The sequence below is a fragment of the Chiloscyllium plagiosum genome, unplaced genomic scaffold (assembly GCF_037043375.1).
Source record: "Chiloscyllium plagiosum isolate Xiang-an unplaced genomic scaffold, Cpla_swu_hap1 HiC_scaffold_2, whole genome shotgun sequence".
Taxonomy (NCBI): domain Eukaryota; kingdom Metazoa; phylum Chordata; class Chondrichthyes; order Orectolobiformes; family Hemiscylliidae; genus Chiloscyllium; species Chiloscyllium plagiosum.
This window is the reverse complement of record NW_028270140.1, coordinates 93,292,469-93,310,320: the sequence shown is the minus strand read 5'-3', so window position 1 is coordinate 93,310,320 and position 17,852 is coordinate 93,292,469. Positions and strand designations below refer to the sequence as shown.

The 17,852-nt window shown below is 38.9% G+C and overlaps 1 protein-coding gene across 3 annotated transcripts in view; it reads right to left on the bottom strand.

The window, feature by feature from the left end:
- The window catches only part of fbxl17 (F-box and leucine-rich repeat protein 17), a 791,762-nt gene that overhangs the window by 743,112 nt on the left and 30,798 nt on the right, over positions 1-17,852 (bottom strand). For all 3 annotated transcript variants that reach the window (XM_043710307.2, XM_043710291.2, XM_043710299.2), the window contains exon 5: positions 8,776-9,033. In XM_043710307.2, the coding sequence (XP_043566242.2) occupies positions 8,776-9,033 (258 nt within the window). The remainder of the gene's footprint in view (positions 1-8,775; positions 9,034-17,852) is intronic.

The following is a 17,852-nucleotide window of genomic DNA, read 5'->3' as shown; positions in this document are numbered from 1 at the left end:
AGGGTTACTATAAGTCACTCGAATAAATTCATATGGACAAGTCTCAAGTAATGTGCCCAAGTAAAAATGCCACAGTGAGGGAGATAACAAAAGAGATAGAAAATAAGATAAAGCAGAAAAAGTGTGCTCATCACAAGTGTCATCTAAAAAAAAAATGTGAGCCAAACAGAATACAAAAGGTTCAGAAGAAAAGTGTAAAAGCATTTTAAGAAAGCCAGGAGGAATTATTAGGAATGACTGGTAGCCAACATGAAGGGAAATCTCAAAGTCTTCTATACAGTATGCTGCTGTGCAGAAGAACCTAGGTGTCCTTGTGCATGAATCACAAAACGTTGGTTTGCAGATGCAGCAGATAACTAAGGAAAATGGAATACTGTCCTTCATTGCGCGAGGAATGGAGTTTAAAAATAGGGAGATTATGCTACAGTTGTATAGAGTGCTGAGTACTGTGTACAGTTTTGGTCTCCTTACTTCAAAAAGAAAGTACTAGCACTAGAGGTGGTGCAGAGGCAGTTCACTAAGTTGAGAGAGTTGGGACAAGAGGAGAAATTGAGTAGACAGGGAATATACCCATTGGAATGTCAAAGATTGAGACGGGATCTTACAGAAACATATAAAATTATGATGAGAATAGATAAGATAGAAGCAGGGAGGTTGCTTTCTTTGGTGGATGAAACTAGAACTTGGCAGCATAGCCTCAAAATCAGGAGGAGCAAATTTAGGACTGAATTGAGAAGGAACTTCTTCACCCAATGTTTTGTTAATCTGTGGAATTCCCTGCCTAGTGAAGCAGTCAAGGCTACTTCATTGAATGTTTTTAAGGCAAAGATAGGTCAATTTTTGAACAATAAAGGAATTAAGCGTTATGGTGAACAGATGGGTAGGTGGAGCTGAGGCCACAAAAAGATAAGCCATAATCTTATTGAATGGCAGAGCAGCCTCGAGGGGCCAGATTATCTATTTCTGCTCATATTTCTTATGTTATTGTATAAATAGTAAAAGAATGGTAAAAGGAGGACTAGGGCTGATTACAGATCAAAAGGGATTTACACATGGAAGCAAGAGGCATGAGTAAGGGATTAAATAAATCAAAAATGTTTGCTAGGATAACCTCAGCAACTGCATCAGTTTAACTTCAAAGGTAGGGATGATTCTGGAAGCAATTATTTGGGAAAATTACAAGTCGCATGGAAAAAGATGGGTTGATTCCAAAGAACCAGCATGAATTTGTTATGAAGAAATCAAATTCAAGTAACTTTGAAGTTTTTAAAAGAGATAACAGTGAATTGATGATGAGGGTAATGCTCTTCACGTGGAGTACATGGACTTCGAGAAGGCATGCTGTGTAGTGTTACACAACAGAATTAAGTTACAGCTCATAGAATGAAAGGGTCACTTGGTGAGCAAGGGAGAAATTCAAAGTCTGAGGATGATGCAAAAACCATCACAACGTAGGCACTGTAAACTGTGAGGAGGATAGTTTAGAAATTCAAAAGGACATTGGCAATTTAGTGGATTGGATGGGCAGGTGGCAAATGAAGTTCAATACAAAGTAGTGTAAAGAAATGCAGTTTGGTAGGAAGAATATACGCAGACATCAAAAAATAATATAACTCTTTAGGGAGTGCAAGAAGACAGACCTGAGTGTACATGTGCACAGATCACTGAAGGTGGCGAAACAGGAGTATTAGCTGGTAAGCAAGCACACGGCATCATGGATTTTGAATAAGGGGAGAAAGTACAAGAACAAGGAGGTGATGCTGAACTTGCAGCAGACATTTGTTCGACCTCAGCTGCAGTACTGTGTACACATCTAAACACTTCCATAGGAAAAATGTGAACACATTGGAGACAGCGCAGAACAGATTGACAAGCATGGTTCCAAGCTTGAGAAAGTTCAGCTATGAGGAAAAACTGGAGATGTTGGAACTGTTTTTTTTTGGATAGGAGGAGGGAAAGAGAAATGTGACACAGGTTATGTTAAAAAAATTACAGAGAACTTGATTTGCAGCACAGTTTAAATTTGAAAATTACCAAAGGCTTTTTTTTTTTAAGTCTGGCATTCATGCAACACACTGCAGCATATCAGGGATGACGAGAGTTACCTGGACGCCGTGTTTCAGTACGCAGTTTAACCCATTAGATTAACAGTTAATGGTCAGGGTCAAGAAAGTTAGGCCATCAATGAGATAGGTATAGGGATCCAGGAGGTAGTGGTGAAGATGAGGCGAAAGTGGGTACTGCAGATGCTGGAGAGTAGAGTCAAGATTAGAGTAGTGCTGGAAAAGCACAGCAGGTCAGGCAGCATCCGAGGAGCAGGAAAATTAACGTTTCAGGCAAAAGCCCTTCATTCTAATCTAGTACTGAAGTTGACTCAGCCCTTGAATTTCTCTTAACTTGAGATTCTTTCTTCCTGCTCAGATGACATTGGAGACTGTAGTGAGCAAACTGACCGTAGAAGCATGGTACAAGGAGCTATTCAAGAGGCGGGGAGAAAAGAAAAACGTAGTTGTGATCAAGACCAATATAGCCAGGGGGATGGACACTCTTCTCTCTACTCAGGATCAAGAGTCCCGAATGCTGTGGTGTCTGCCTGGTTTCAGCACCTGTCATCTGGGTTTTAAAGGAACTTGGGTGGAAGGGGAACGATCTAGTTTTTGTGGTCCAAATAAATACCAACTATACAGGTAGAAAAAGAGGAAAGACGCTCTGCTGAGGGAATATAAGTAACTAGGGTCTAAATTGAAAAGCAGAACCAAAAAGATAATCATCTCTGGATTACTACCAGAGTTACAAGCAAACTGACATAAGGTCAACAGGATTGAAGAGCGAAATGCGTGGGAGAAATGGGTTTGAATTCACAGGATACTGACATGCTGGGACCAGAGTCCTGGTGAATCACATAACGAGGGCTGTGGATAGGACTTCAAACTTGATAGGATATTTTTGTGTGTGTGAGGTGGGGGAGTGGGGGGTGGAATTGGTTGCGTGGAAAATTGGAAAGGAAGCCTAGCCAGAAAGATGCTGGAGCAGCAGTGGCAGGAGTTTTTGGGTGCTCATTCACAAGGCACAGTAGAAATTCATTGCAAGAAAAAGAAAATTACTATGGGATGAGGCAATGATGGCTGCTAAGGGAAGTCAGGGACAGCATAAAATCTAAAGAAAAACCATACATAGTGGTGACAATTAGTGGGAAGCCAGAGGATTGGGAAGCCTTTAAAAACCAACAGAGGACAACTTAAAAAAGCAATAAGTGGGGAGAAGAGGAAATATGAGAATAAGCCAGCTAGTAATATAAACAAGGATTTCAATAGGTTTTTCTATATCTATCTAAAAAGATAAGAGAAAGGGAAAAGAAGACATTAGACCACTGGAAAATGAGGCCAGAGAATTTGTAATGGGGAACAAAGAAATAGCAGAGGAAATGAATAACGATTTTGCATCATTTTTCATAGAGGAAGACATCAGCAGCATACGAGAACTTCAACATAGTCAGGGGGTATAGGTGAGCGAAGTGGCCATCACTCACAAGGTGCTGGGGAAGCTGAAAGGTCTGAAGGTGAATAAATCATCTGTAGCATATGGACTACACCTCAGAGTTCTTGGGGAGATTGTGCAGGCAATCTTTCAAGAATCACTGGAGTCAGGGTGGGTCCCAAACAACTGGAAACATATCATATAACACCGTGGTTTAAGAAAGGAATTGGGCAGAAGGCTAGAAATTATAGCCCGGCTTTGGTTGTTGGTAAGATTTTAATGCCTGTTATTAAGCAAGTGCATGTTAAATTGGGCTTATTCAGCAGAACATTGTCAAGGGGAAGTCATGCCTGACAAATATGCTAGATTTCTGAGGCAGTAACGAGCAAGTTAGACAAAGGACAGCCAGTGGACACGATCTATTTGGATTTCCAGACAAATTTTGACAAGGTGCTGTACAGTAGCCTGCTAATTAAGATAAGCACCCGTTGTGTAAGGGGTAAGGTACTGATATGGATAAAGGATTGGCTGACTGGCAGAAGACAGATTGGGATAAAGGAGTTCTTTTCAGTTTGGCAGCTGGTGACTAGTGGAGTACCACAGGGTCAGTGTTGGGACTGCAACTATTCATGTGGTACATTAACAATCTAGACAAAAGAACGGAGAGTATTGTTACTAAGTTTACAAATGACACAAAGATAGGTGAAAGGACAGGAAGCATTGAGCAAGCGGGAAGGCTGCAGAAGGACTTGGACAGATTAGATTAGATTCCTTACAGTGTGGAAACAGGCTCTTCGTACCAACCAGTCCACACTGACCCTCCGAAGAGTAACCCACCCAGACCCATTTCCCTCTGACTAATGCACCTAACACTATGGGCAATTTAGCATTGCCAATTCACCTGACCAGCACATCTTTGGACCGTGGGAGGAAACCAGAGCACCTGGAGGAAACTCACGCAGACACGGGGAGAATGTGCCAACTCCACACATACAGCTGCCCAAGACTGGAATTGAACCTGGGACCCTGGTGCTGTGAGGCAGCAGTGCTAACCACTGAGCCATCGTGCTGCCAAGACTAGGACAGTGGGCAAAGAAGTGTGAGGTGGAATACAAGTATGAGGTAATACACTTTGTTCAGAAGATTAGAGGTGTAGACTATTTTCTAAATGGGAAAATACTTAGGAAATCTGAAACACAAAGAGATTTGGGAGTCCGAGTCCAAGATTCTCCCAACAGGCAGTTTAGCTGGCAATTAGGAAGGCAAATGTTACAATAACATTTATTTCAAGAGGGCTAGAGTCCAAGGGCAGAGCTGTACTGCTGAAACTAGACAAGGCTGTGGTTAGACAATTTGGAATATTAGGAGCAATTCCTAGACCCATGATCTGAGGAAGGATGAGCTAGCGTTGATGGAGTTCCAAAGGAGGTTTACAAAAATGATCTCGGGGATTAAAGGATTGTCATACGACAAACAGTTGAGGACTCTGGGTCTGAACTGGATAAAGTTCAGAAGAACAAAGTGGGAGTGGGGGAAATCTGACTGAACTTTACAGAATACTGACAGGCCTGGATAAATTGGACATGGAGAAGATGTTTCCACTAGTAGGAGAGACTAAGACCCGAGGACACAGCTTCAAAGTGAAGGGATGAGGAGAAATATCCTCAGCCAGAGGGCGATAAATCAGTGGAACTCATTGCCACACAGGGCTGTGGAAGCAGGACATTAAGTGTATTTAAGACAGAGACAGATAGGTTCCTGATGAGTAAGAGGACCAAGAGTTATGGGCAGTAGACAGGAGAATGGGGTTGAGAAACATATCAGCCATGATCAAATGGCAGAGCAGACTTGATTGGCCAAATGGCCTAATTCTGCTCCGATATCATATAATCTTATGCAGATCAGTACCACTGTCAATCTAGTCTTCTCATATCAAGGTTTCACGAGAATGTTTTTTCAATGTTTCAGATTAGCTATTGAAGTATCAAAATTCATGAGTGATTCACCCATGTTGAATGTAACTGAGTCTTCTACAGCAACAGTGAGTATTCTCATGTGATAATGAAACAATTCAACTAACAAGCGGTTGCTCTGCAATCTTTGCCGTACTCAAGGTTTGATTTTGTCCATTTAAGTACACTTCTGGTGACAAGGTAATAATTCTGACTGTTTGAGGACCCAATATGATACATGCTTCTGAACATTAGCCCAGTGGCTGTTCCCTATTCTCACAGCACAATGGGTTTTGAGCATCATCTCCAGGACAGAGTCCTTCTTCTGCAAATCTTGGAGTAATTCTTTACTAACACTAAATTCTACCTTTGCAAGGCAGTCACTAGATGGGTTAGCTAACATCACAATGTCCAGCTCGAAAGTAGCTTTATATATGATTATTTCTGCCAGAGGATACATTGCTGCGCCTTACTCACACCACCATTTATGGTCTGCTCTATGTGGGTGTCTAAGATTCCCACGCATGTTGTAACATATCCCATTTCAAATGCTTGATCTTGTATGCAGACTTCTAAAGTGATCTTAAACACAACAATCTACAGCGTATTAATTCTCAGTTATTCAATGGCACAAATGTAAGTTCTGCCAGTACCTTGCCACTTCTGATCACTCGTCCAAACCTATAAACCAAATTACTGTTGATTTCACCTCTTTTTCTCCTTCGCGTAACAAAACCTTGGCAACAATGTATTCCTGTTAAACACATTAAAAATCTAGCTCTTCAACCAATAATTGTGTACTTCTACTCCAAATATCTTTTTGTTTTATAGTTGTTTTTATTCCACTGAGCCATGTCAAATGTAGGAAATGCCACCAATCCCAATTTACAGACCATCTGCTTAACTGATGCATTGGTTCGAATATCAAACTTCAGTCCTTCTTTGTGCCACAATCACAATCTACACTGTACTTACTTACTCTCTTGAATTTAATAGCCATAACAAAAATGATAACTGCCAAGTCTAGAAAAGTAAATTGATAGTGAATTGACAAACTGTTGAATGCTAAACTTTCATTCAAGTTCCCAAGATACAAAATATATATGACAAATACTGAATTAAGGAATTTCCTTATTAACAAGACCTACTCTGCAAGCAGGATAAAGATTCCCTTGGTATTTTTGAAGTATATAATTTTGGAACATAAAAAATAAGGTTTTCTACTTCTTATCTAAATGATCAAACGATGCTCAGAAAAATAAGTGTTTTGACCGCGCTACACTGGAGCACAATATACTCCATCCTTTGCAAAACCAGTTATTTCAATCTTGATTATACTCCAGGCCAGATTAGACCATATCATGCCAGTGCAGAGGTAGGACATTCATCCACCATGCCTGCCCTGCCTTTCAATGAGATCATGAACAATCTGATAAACTTAATTTCACTTCCCTCACTTTTCCCCAAAATCCTCAATTTCCTGACTGGTTTAAAAATCTATCTATCTCAGCCTTGAACATACACAATGACCCAGCCTCAACTGCCACCTGTGGTAAATAATCCCACAGATTTACAACCTTCAGAAGAAATTTCTCTTTCTCACTGTCTTAAGTGTGCAACTCTTGATTATGCCCTCTGATCCTCAACTCTTCCATAAAGTGGGGGAGAGGAGGACACCTCTCCACACCTACTCTGTCAAGTCCCCCAACATTCTTGTGTGTTTCAGTAAGGTTGCTCTCATTTTTCTCAACTCCAATACTGGAGTACAGGCCTGACCCACTCAACCTCTTCTCTTAAGAAAATCATGTCAAACCCAGGATCAACATCACAAATCTTCTCTGGATTGTCTCCAATACCATATACATTTCTTCAAATAACAGACCCAAAACTGTCAACAGTATTCCAGCTGTGGTGTGATTAGTACCTTGGACTGTTTTAGCAAGACCTCCTACTTTTTACTCCAAACAAAAGTATAAAAGATGGTATCCCATTTGCTTTTCCTTTGACCCGCAGATTTTGTGATTTATCCATTAGTACTCCCAAAATCTTTCTGTTCTGAACCTTTCTGCAATCCTTCTCCATTTAAATAACATTTAACTCCTTTATTTTTCCTGACAAAGCGCATAACCTGACATTTTCCCACATTCCATCGACCATGTTTCCGCACACACACTTAATCTGCCTATATCTCTCTGCAGTCAAAAAGTATGGCACTGCAAAAGCACAGCAGGTCAGGTAGCATCCAAGGAGGAGAGCCAACGTTAACCAGGAAGCCCTTCATCAGGAATGGGCTTTTGACCGAAACGTCGACTCTCCTGCTCCTCAGATGCTGCCTGACCTGCTGTGCTTTTCCAGCGCCATACTTTTCAACTCTGATACTCCAGCATCTGCAGTCCTCACTTTCTCCTTAATCCTTCTGCAGACTCATTATGTCAGGTCAATAGCAACTGAGCAAGTTAAATAGTCACATCTTTGTTCTATCCTCTCCACAGCAGAAGGATTCAGCAGCTAGTCTAAAATAAGATCCCATGGTGCAACAAATACAATTTGCTTTTGTATTTTTCAGGGGACTACCAGAAAGCCTTAATGGCCAGAAGGCTTCAATGTTGCAAAATTCTCTGCTCAAAATCAGAAGAAATAATGCAACCTTCAAAGAATTCCTGTTATTAATGTCTCGTTCACATTATGTATGCACTGACCTATCAAAACACTAGGAGGTCTGTTGAAAAAAAACCCTTGGTTTAAAAAAAAAACTGTCCATTTTAAACTGCTCTTTAAAGTAATGAGGGACAGAGAAAAAATGAAAACATTCTGTGTCCACAGCAGTGGGTTTCAAGTTAAAAAATATGATATCTAAAACTGTAAGGAGCCAAGTTAAGCCATGTTTCTACAGCATCAAATAAAGAGGCAAAATATCTGAAACAATGGGAGTGAAAATAAGAAAAAAAGATCAAAAAACACATGTGTCTCCCACCCTTTCCTATATAGTACAGATTGGATCTAAAGCAGTGACATCATCCCACTTGCTTAAAAATTCAATATATTAATTTTTGCTTCAAAAATTTACATCATGTTTTTAAATTCATGAAACAGCTTGCCAGTAATTTTTCTGTAGTATAATAATTTTAATAAGTAAGAAATAACTAATCTGATCTTAAATGATTAATGGATCATATAATTTCTAATCAATCTGCAAGATGTTACAAACTTATTCTGTGAATTGTGCAGCACTAAAATGCTATTTTGATTGTTGAAACATGATCAATGAAACTACTGTTTTAAATAAATTCAAAAAGCTGTCAAATGAAAACTTGAAACATAATATTAACAAGCAATAAAGTGAAACCTGCTGCAAGGATTCATCCGTAAGCTTATCCTGGTTTCCCACATGTACTTTCTGTAGAAAAGGGCAATGGCAAGCAATTGCAATGAGAGAAATGTCACTCAGTTGTTTGCATCGATATGCAATGTATTTCTGCAGTCCTGGACTTTGCGATGCTATGGAACTCACTCCTGTATCAGAAATACTCCGACAATCAGAAACATTAATTTGGATTGTGTTTCGATTCTTTGACGCAATTCGCATAAGCACATCATCGGTGATCTGCCAAAAAACAAGATGACAAATGATTTATTTTTAAAATAATGCATTCAAAAATTAAATGAATCACTATTAGCTTTTGAACATCATATCAAAACACAGCTTGTTCAAGACTTAAACTTCCTTGGACTGAAAGAAAATACTACTTACAGGAAATGATCACAACAAAAAAAATCTAATAAAATCATAAAGCCTCTCATGTTAACCTATAGCTGTTGTTATCAAGTACATGTTCTTCTATAACATAATGATTGTGTTCTTGCACACTATCATGCTTTAGAAACAGCACTTAAAATGTTGGCAACGTAATCGTGTTACAGCTAACACTCGTTTTAAAAGTTCAAGTTTTAGAAACAGCATCCCCATTTTGTCCATCGCGTTACGGAGAACTTGCATTAACGAAACACGTTATAGTGGAACGACCTGTATGGGTATATTAGAATGCCTCATCTTGTAACATATGGTTAATAAAACATTACATCTTGGAACAAAAAGGACACTTAATTTTCAGTGCAACATTAAGTATTCTTATCACAGGTGTAACACAAGCAGAATACATCAAAAGAAAAGTCAACTCCACTTTGGCCTATCAAGCTGTGCGAACACAATAATGAGCAGTTTTCCTAACTAGCTAATTCCAGCTGATGATGCAAGTTGACATCATATCCCAGAGTGAAACCTGTCTTGATACATCATGTTTATTCTTTTTGTCTTAATAATTACAGACATATTCATTGGAAAGATGGAGGGACTACCTGATAATGCTCTACAAAATTATAAGAGGCACTGATAGGTTGGACAATCAGAGGCTGGAAGACAGCTCGCGTTCAAGGTGAGAGGGAGAATGTTTAAGGGGAGAAGTGCAGGGAAAACCCTTCACACGGAAGGTGATGGGTGCCTGGAACATATTACCAATGGAGGTGGTGGAAACAGGTATGTATGCAACATCTAAGGTGTATCTTGATAGACACATGAACAGGATGCAAACAGAGGGATAGAAACTGCACGTGGGCAATAAATGGTACTGGCATGGTAGGCAGGAGGGCCTGTTCCTATGCTATATTGTATTTATGCGAGTCTGTAGACTTTCTTTAACAACCGAAATATATTATATAGAACTTTCTAAAAGTTGTTTATTTAAGATATATGAGAGCGAGAAAAATGATAACATTTTGTTCTGCTGTGTGTTTTATCATGCTTTTAGACACTATTACTAAGACTCATATCCAGCGAAATTACTGTCTGAACTCTCAACTGATTTGAGTTTCCCTGACATGGACTGTGAAGACAATCCTACGAGTCCGTTTCAAAGCCAACAGAATTGTTCACAAACCTGAGTGCTTGAATTTACCGGGTTTTAAGATCCTGAACTACCCTGAATCATTCACCTCAGAGAGAAACAAAACTTGGTCCAAAACTCAATACTGTTGCCTTCTGAACTGAACAATGTATTTTTAAAATGAACTTCATAAAAACTTGCTCTTCCTAGACTCTTCTAAATGGAAAACAAGGTGAATCAATTCAAATATATGCTTTTTGTGTTGTAAACATCATAGTATAAACAGCTTTCCAACGATACCACAGGGGTCTGCAGTTACTTGTTTGATTTTAATTTAAAGGTCATTAGAGGAAACCTCTCTTGTAAAAGAGCATATTTTTGATGTTTGGACCTCATCACATTCCTTTTGATAATTCCTGATCCTGAAAGAACCTCAATTAAGCAAACACAATCTAAGTTATCATCAAGACAGTCAAGCTCTCAGTTAAATCTTAAATTAAGGGTTCATCAACTATTACACACTAGAATGTATGGAAGGTGGATAAATCTCCTGGTCCTGACTAAATACATGCAAGAAAACTACAAGAGGCTAGGGAAGAAATTGCGGGGCCCTGGCTGATATCTTTGCATCATCGCTAGCCATGAGTGAGGTCCCAGAAGACTGGAGGATAGCAGATTTTATGCCCATATACAAGAACATGAGGCAAACTGAGGTATTTCTAAGAGGAAGAAAAACCTGGGAAGTATCGACCAGTAAGCCCAACATCTCTGGTAGATAAGTTACTTGAGAAGACTCTGAGATAAGATATACATGCATTTGGAAAGACAGGGTTTGATTTGAAGCAGTCAGCATAGGAGATCATGCCTCACAAATTTGTTAGAGATCTTTGATGAAGGTGCCACATGGTAGGCTGCTCTGGAAGATTAGATCGCATGGAATCCAGGGGGAGCTGGAAAATTGGACATACAATTGGCTTGATGGTAGGATGAGGGGAATAGTGGAAGGATGCTTGTCGGACTGGAGGCCTGTGATTGGTGGAGTGCCTCAGGGGTTGGTGCTGGGCCCATTACTCTTTGTTATCTATATCAATGATTTGGATGAGAATATACAAGGCATGATTAGTAAGTTTGCAGATATCACTAAAATAGGTGGTATGTGCACAGTGAGGAAGTTTATCAGAAATTGTAGCAGGACCTTGATCAGCTGGGGAAGTGGGCTGAGAAATATCAAATGGAGTTTAATATAGATAAGTGCGAGGTCTTGATTTTGGAAAGTCTAATCAAGGTAGGAGTTTCACGGTGAACAGTAGGGCCTTAAGGAATGTAGTGGAACAGAGGGACCTTGGAGTTCAGTTGCATGGTTCTCTGAAAATGGATTCACAGGTCGACAGAGCAGTGAAGAAGGCTTTTGGCACATTAGCTTTCATCAGTCAGAACACTGTATATAGAGGTTGGGAAGTTATGTTGCAGTTGTATAGCACATTGATAATGCTGCACTTGAAGTATCATGTTCAGTTTTGTTCATCTTATAGGATGTGCTGAAACTGGAAAAAGTGCAAAAGAAATTTACAAGGATGTTGCCAGGACTCGACAGTCTGAGAGGTTGGACAAGCTAGGACTTTTTTCTTTCAAGCATAGGAGACTGAAAGCGGGATCTTATGAAAGTGTGTAAAATTATGAGAGACATGAATAGGGTGAGTGCACTCAGTCTTTTTCCCAGGGCTGGGGAATCACAGACTAGAGGGCATCAGTTTTAAGTTTAGAGGATAAAGAATGAAAGGGAACCTAGGGGGCAACCTTTTTACATAGAGGGTGGTACACACATGGAAAGAGCTGCCAGCAAAAGTTGTTGAGGCGGGTATGTTAACAACATTTAAAAGACATTTGGACAAATACATAGATAGGAAAAGTTTAGAAGGATATAGGCCAAGTGCAGAGAAATGGGGTTAGCGCAGATGGACATTTTGGTCAGAATGTACTAGTTTGGGCGAAAAGGTCTGTCTCTGAGCTGTGAGACTCTATGACTCTATGAAATCTATGACAGAAATTAACTGAGGATAATGACAACCAAGACAGGATACAGAACTTCACAACTATGAAATAAAAACTTCTGCACTTCTCAGAAGTGAAATAAATTTGAATGTTGAACTACAAACATAGAAACAAAGAATAGGAATAAGAATAAACAGCCCTTTAAGCTTGCTCCACCATTCAACATGATTATGGCTGCTGTTCTATTTCAATTCCATATTCTTGCTTTGTATTCTATTGGTGCCTTTAATATCTAAAAATGCATCAATCTTTTTCTTGAATATAATCAGTGACTTGGTCTCCAAGCCTTCTGTGACAACGAATTCATTGATTGACAAAATAAATGCTTTCTCATCTCAGTCCAAAATGGCTTATCCTGTTTTCTGACCTGGTGACACCTGCTTCTAAACTACCACAAGCAGGGAAAACATTCTCCCAGCATCTAGACTATCTAACGCCGTTAGAGTTTTATACATTTCAGTCAGATCCCCTTTTATTCTTCAAAACTCTGGTGAATACAGGCTCAGTAAAACCGATCTCTCCTCATACAACAATACTGCCAACCTAGTGAACCTTGGTTGCACTCCCTCTACGGCAAGTATATCCTTTCTTTGGTAGGAATACCAAAACTGTAATACTCAAGACACTGTATAACTGCATAATGGACCTCAACTTTGGAATTCAAATCCTTAAACTAAACTAGATTAACAACAAGCAAACTGGATTTTTTTTTCATGGGATGCGAGCAAAATTGGCAAGACTTGCATCTTTTGAAGATCCATATCATACTTAACGTAGTGGCTTACTGGGGCCATTTCAGAAGGCATTTAAGAGTCAACCACATTGTTAGGGATCTAGATTCGCCCTGTAGGCAAGGCTTGCTAAGAATGATAGGTTTCTATCCCAGCGGGGAATTAGTGACTCAGGATTAGTACTTATGACAATCAATGCTCATTTCATGATCACCATTCCTGAGACAATCTTTCAATTCCAGATTTCCATAGTTGGAAATAATGCAGGTGAGAACAATGAGTAGGTACATGATGTAAAAGCAAAATGTCATGTCCAGGTTGACATCACTTGTAGAATAATTAATAGCCTGCTTTTTAAAAATGTCAAATTTCTATCCAACGTATAACTTCCACCATTTAAAACTGTTTCAGTCATTTGTTCTAGACTCAAATTGAGCATCATTACAAACCCCATTTTTAAATAAATCTTTCAAAGCTCAATAAAGGTTAAATGTTAAACAAAAATTGTTACTTCAGTCAATGAACAAACGACTTCTCAAATTATTTTGCCAGCTGCATTAGGAAAGTTATGCAACACTATTTTGGGCTGCTGTAAATAATAAATTACTAAATCAGGTACAATATTAAGACCATAAGACATAGGAGCGGAAGTAAGGCCATTCGGCCCATCGAGTCCATTCCGCCATTCAATCATGGCTGATGGGCATTTCAACTCCACTTCCCTGCATTCTCCCCGTAGCCCTTAATTCCTTGTGACATCAAGAATTTATCAATTTCTGCCTTGAAGACATTTAGCGTCCCAGCCTCCACTGCACCACTCTCTGGCTGGAGAAATGTCTCCACATTTCTGTTCTGAATTTACCCCCTCTAATTCTAAGGCTGTGTCCACGGGTCCTAGTCTCCTCGCCTAATGGAAACAATTTCCTAGCGTCCACCCTCTCCAAGCCATGTAATATCTTGTAAGTTTCTATTAGATCTCCCCTTAATCTTCTAAACTCCAATGAATACAATCGCAGGATCCATATTGTTCCAGATTATCCCACATTAAGTGAATGCATGCATCTTTGAAAACTGTGAGGCTAAAGTAACAAATTTTATGGATTTAAATTCATAGTGAAAAGTTTTGATTTCCCATTTTGCACACCGAATTAAAATTTACAGTTGTAAGCTTTACAAAACTTCATATGAATGATTTATTTCAATAGTCAGGAATCAAATGCTCATCAATAACTGCAACTGAACTCAAGTCTACTTTATGTCAGATGTATCCTGAGTTATCAGTTCACAAAAGAAGAACAGGAACACTATCCCACTCAGCCCTTCTAGAGTTCAATCAATAAGCTACACTAACAATATATTATCTTCAAAAACTGGAATTACTGGCATGTATTATGAAGTTTAAAGCGTGTACTGTACCTTTAAGAGAGACTGAATGCTGTTTTGTACTGAGAGTTTACAAGCACCTGTCATATGACTAGCTAGCAGTCTCAGAGTGTACTGGAAAATTGAAAATTTGTAACATTTGGCTGTGAAATAGATACCAGAGTTGTTTTGGCAACAATTCAAATATAACCAATCAGCTTAAATTATGTCCCAGAATACTAAGACCCAATTGTTTTTGAATTTATTGTTTTGCCAACACCGAACCAGAGACGATCAGAACATAAAAATGAGAACATAAAACTGAATTCCGTATTCTAGATAAAGCCTCACGGTACCATTGCAGCATGACATTCTCCATAACAGCCAACAATTCATTTGCCTTCCTATTTGGTTCCTGTACCTGTATTGTGATGCCTATGAAGGCATAATGATAGTGCAATCTTTTAATATAGTATTCCTTTTTAAAATGGACTCTGAGAAACTGTAAAATGACTGACAAAAGGCCACATAATTGTGAAACTCATTACACCTTTGGAAACTTTCAAACATGGATCATATGGGGATCTCCAAACAGCGCATTTCTGCAGGGTTCCACACCTGATATGGTTACGGCTTCAAGAACACAGGGACAATAAGATTCCACATTCAACAGCCAGGTTTATATGTGAACGATTGTTAATGAGACAGGCTACCCACAATTAAGTGCTAAACAACATCATCTTTTGTACATTTTGCATTTTATTAGGTAATTAATACTACATTATTACAGTGAAAGATTATGAATTGCCTTTCACTTGGTATCAATGCCCATGCATCATTTGATCAAAACAACTCGACCTTTGAAATAAGTTTTCTCTTACAAAATCTTACCTTTGAGGCAATCTGCAAACTAGCATTAGCAACATGACAACTGCAGAGAAAAGGCTGCATCGTTTTGGCCTGAGAAGAGCTGCAAGGCTTAACATCTTTTAAAAGTCTCCTTGAACCTAATCTAAAACCTCTGAGTTCATCTGCAAAGAAATTCAACCTCTCATCACAAAGGCCACCAAGACCTGCCTATAAGAGCGATTAACAGTCTTTATTTCATAAAGAATTCTACAATTCAAACTGATTGGGCTCCGTGCCTCAGAACTTATCTGAATTTTAATACCTACCTCACTGGATTCCTCAAGGACTCATGATCTGCTAACTCACATTTGATTTCTTATTATTTGCAGACATGCACTCTGTTCTTTAACTGTATTTCTTTTGGGCATGTGGTGCATGTTTACATAGCAATAGACCTCCCTGATTTGAGTATGCGTGAACAACTAATTTTCCTCATCTGAATCCACGAAAATCTGCTGCTGATGACTTTTAGATTTACCATACACTAACCGTGTTTTGGTAACACATATCAGCCTGATCAATATTAAACTACATTGATTAGAATCAGAAGAAAGGAGGATTTGGAGGCTTCAACCTCTAACCCACTCCTATATAGCATGGTAAATTCTTGTGATTCATATCCAGCACAAGGATATTCAAATCACACTGTAGTGTAAGATTCTGCACTATCTGTTCTGTTCTTCCTATCACAATGGATAGCCTCATACGTCACCATATTATACTTCACCTGCCACTTTTTTCTTACCCATTCACTTAACTTATCCCACATTCCTTTGCAAGCTGTGACTTCTCACAACTTGGTTTCCCAACTATGTTTTATCATCAGCAAATGTGGGTACAATACAGTCTGTCTTTTCACCCAAGTCATTAATCTAGACGGTCAATAGGTGAGGCTCCAGCACCAATTCTTGCAGCTCCCCACTAGATATGGTTTGTAATCTGAAAATGATCTATTTATCCCAACTCTGTTAGTTAACCAATTCTCCATCAATGATATTACCCATAACATGATTTATTCTTGTGTTTTGCAGCTAACTTAATGAATGCCCTCAGGAAATCCAAACAAAAACAATTTACTGTAATCCCTTTACCCACCATGCCAAATAAATCTCAAAAGAGCTTTAATAAAATTCATCAAACATAATTTCCATTTCACAGAACTACGCAGGCTTGCCTGATTGTATAATGATTTCCAAAGGTCCTTTAGTGACCTCCTTATTAATGAAAAGCAGAATTCTCCAACTGAGAGGTGTTAGGTTAATTGGCCTATAGTCTTTTAGGTCTCTTTTTTTTTTAGATTAGATTAGATTACTTACAGTGTGGAAACAGGACCTTTGGCCCAACAAGTCCACACTGACCCTCCGAACAGCAACCCACCCAAGACCCATTCCCCTACACTTACCCCTTCGCCTAACACTAATGGCAATTTAGCATGGCCAATTCACCTAACCTGCACATTTTTGGACTGTGGGAGGAAACCAGATCACCCGGAGGAAACCCACGCAGATATGGGGAGAATGTGCAAACTCCACACAGATAGTTGCCTAAGGCGGGAATTGAACACGGGTCTCTAGTGCTGTGAGGCAGCAGTGCTAACCACTGTGCCACCTTTTATTGAATGACGATTAAATTAGAAGTTTTCCAATCTGCTGGGACATGTCCAAAATTTAGAGAATGCTGGAAGGTTACAAGTAATGTACTTAGTATCTCTTGGAGCCACTTATTTTAAGAATTGAGGATGCAGGCCATCAGGTCCAGGGGATTTGTCAACCTTCATTTCCATTAGAATGAAAGACAGGCCTAGTTTGTGTTGTACTTTTTCCTCTGAAGTTTCTCCCTTTTATTTGCCCCGCCTAATATTATGGAGATGATTTTTATGTCTTCAAGTGTGTAAAATCAAATTCAAAATTATTGATACAAAATTTCTGCCTTTTCCTCATTTCCTACTTCTTCCACCATCTCATCTGTGAAGGAATCTACATTTACTTTAGCCACTCTTATTTCTTTAAACCGCATAAATGCTCCTATGTTATTTTTCTTGTTAATTCACTGAGTCAATTTTCCTCCTTTCTCTAAAGTCATCAATTGTAATTGTCTAATACTTGATCAATCTTCTGGACTATCAAAAATCTTTGTAACATTCTGGCACAAAATTAGAGATCATGAAAATAGCAACAAGATTCTGAACTATTTAAGAACAGATCCAAATCAAGATAATTTTAGAAAGAGAACAATGAGCCATTAATCCAAATGTCACTGATTCACAGAGACCAATAATCAGGTTACAGAAAATAGTATCACTATGTATTAACTAAATCATTTGATGCCTCCGGAGTTGCTTTTACCAAAATATACCTGCAGAATTTAGATACCGACATTTTCACAAATGAACCAATTATGTTCTGCTTTCAGCAAGTGACACTGGAGTATAGTTAATTCAATGACTGGATCAGACAGAAGGAAATTCCAGCAGATTAAAAAGTATACTT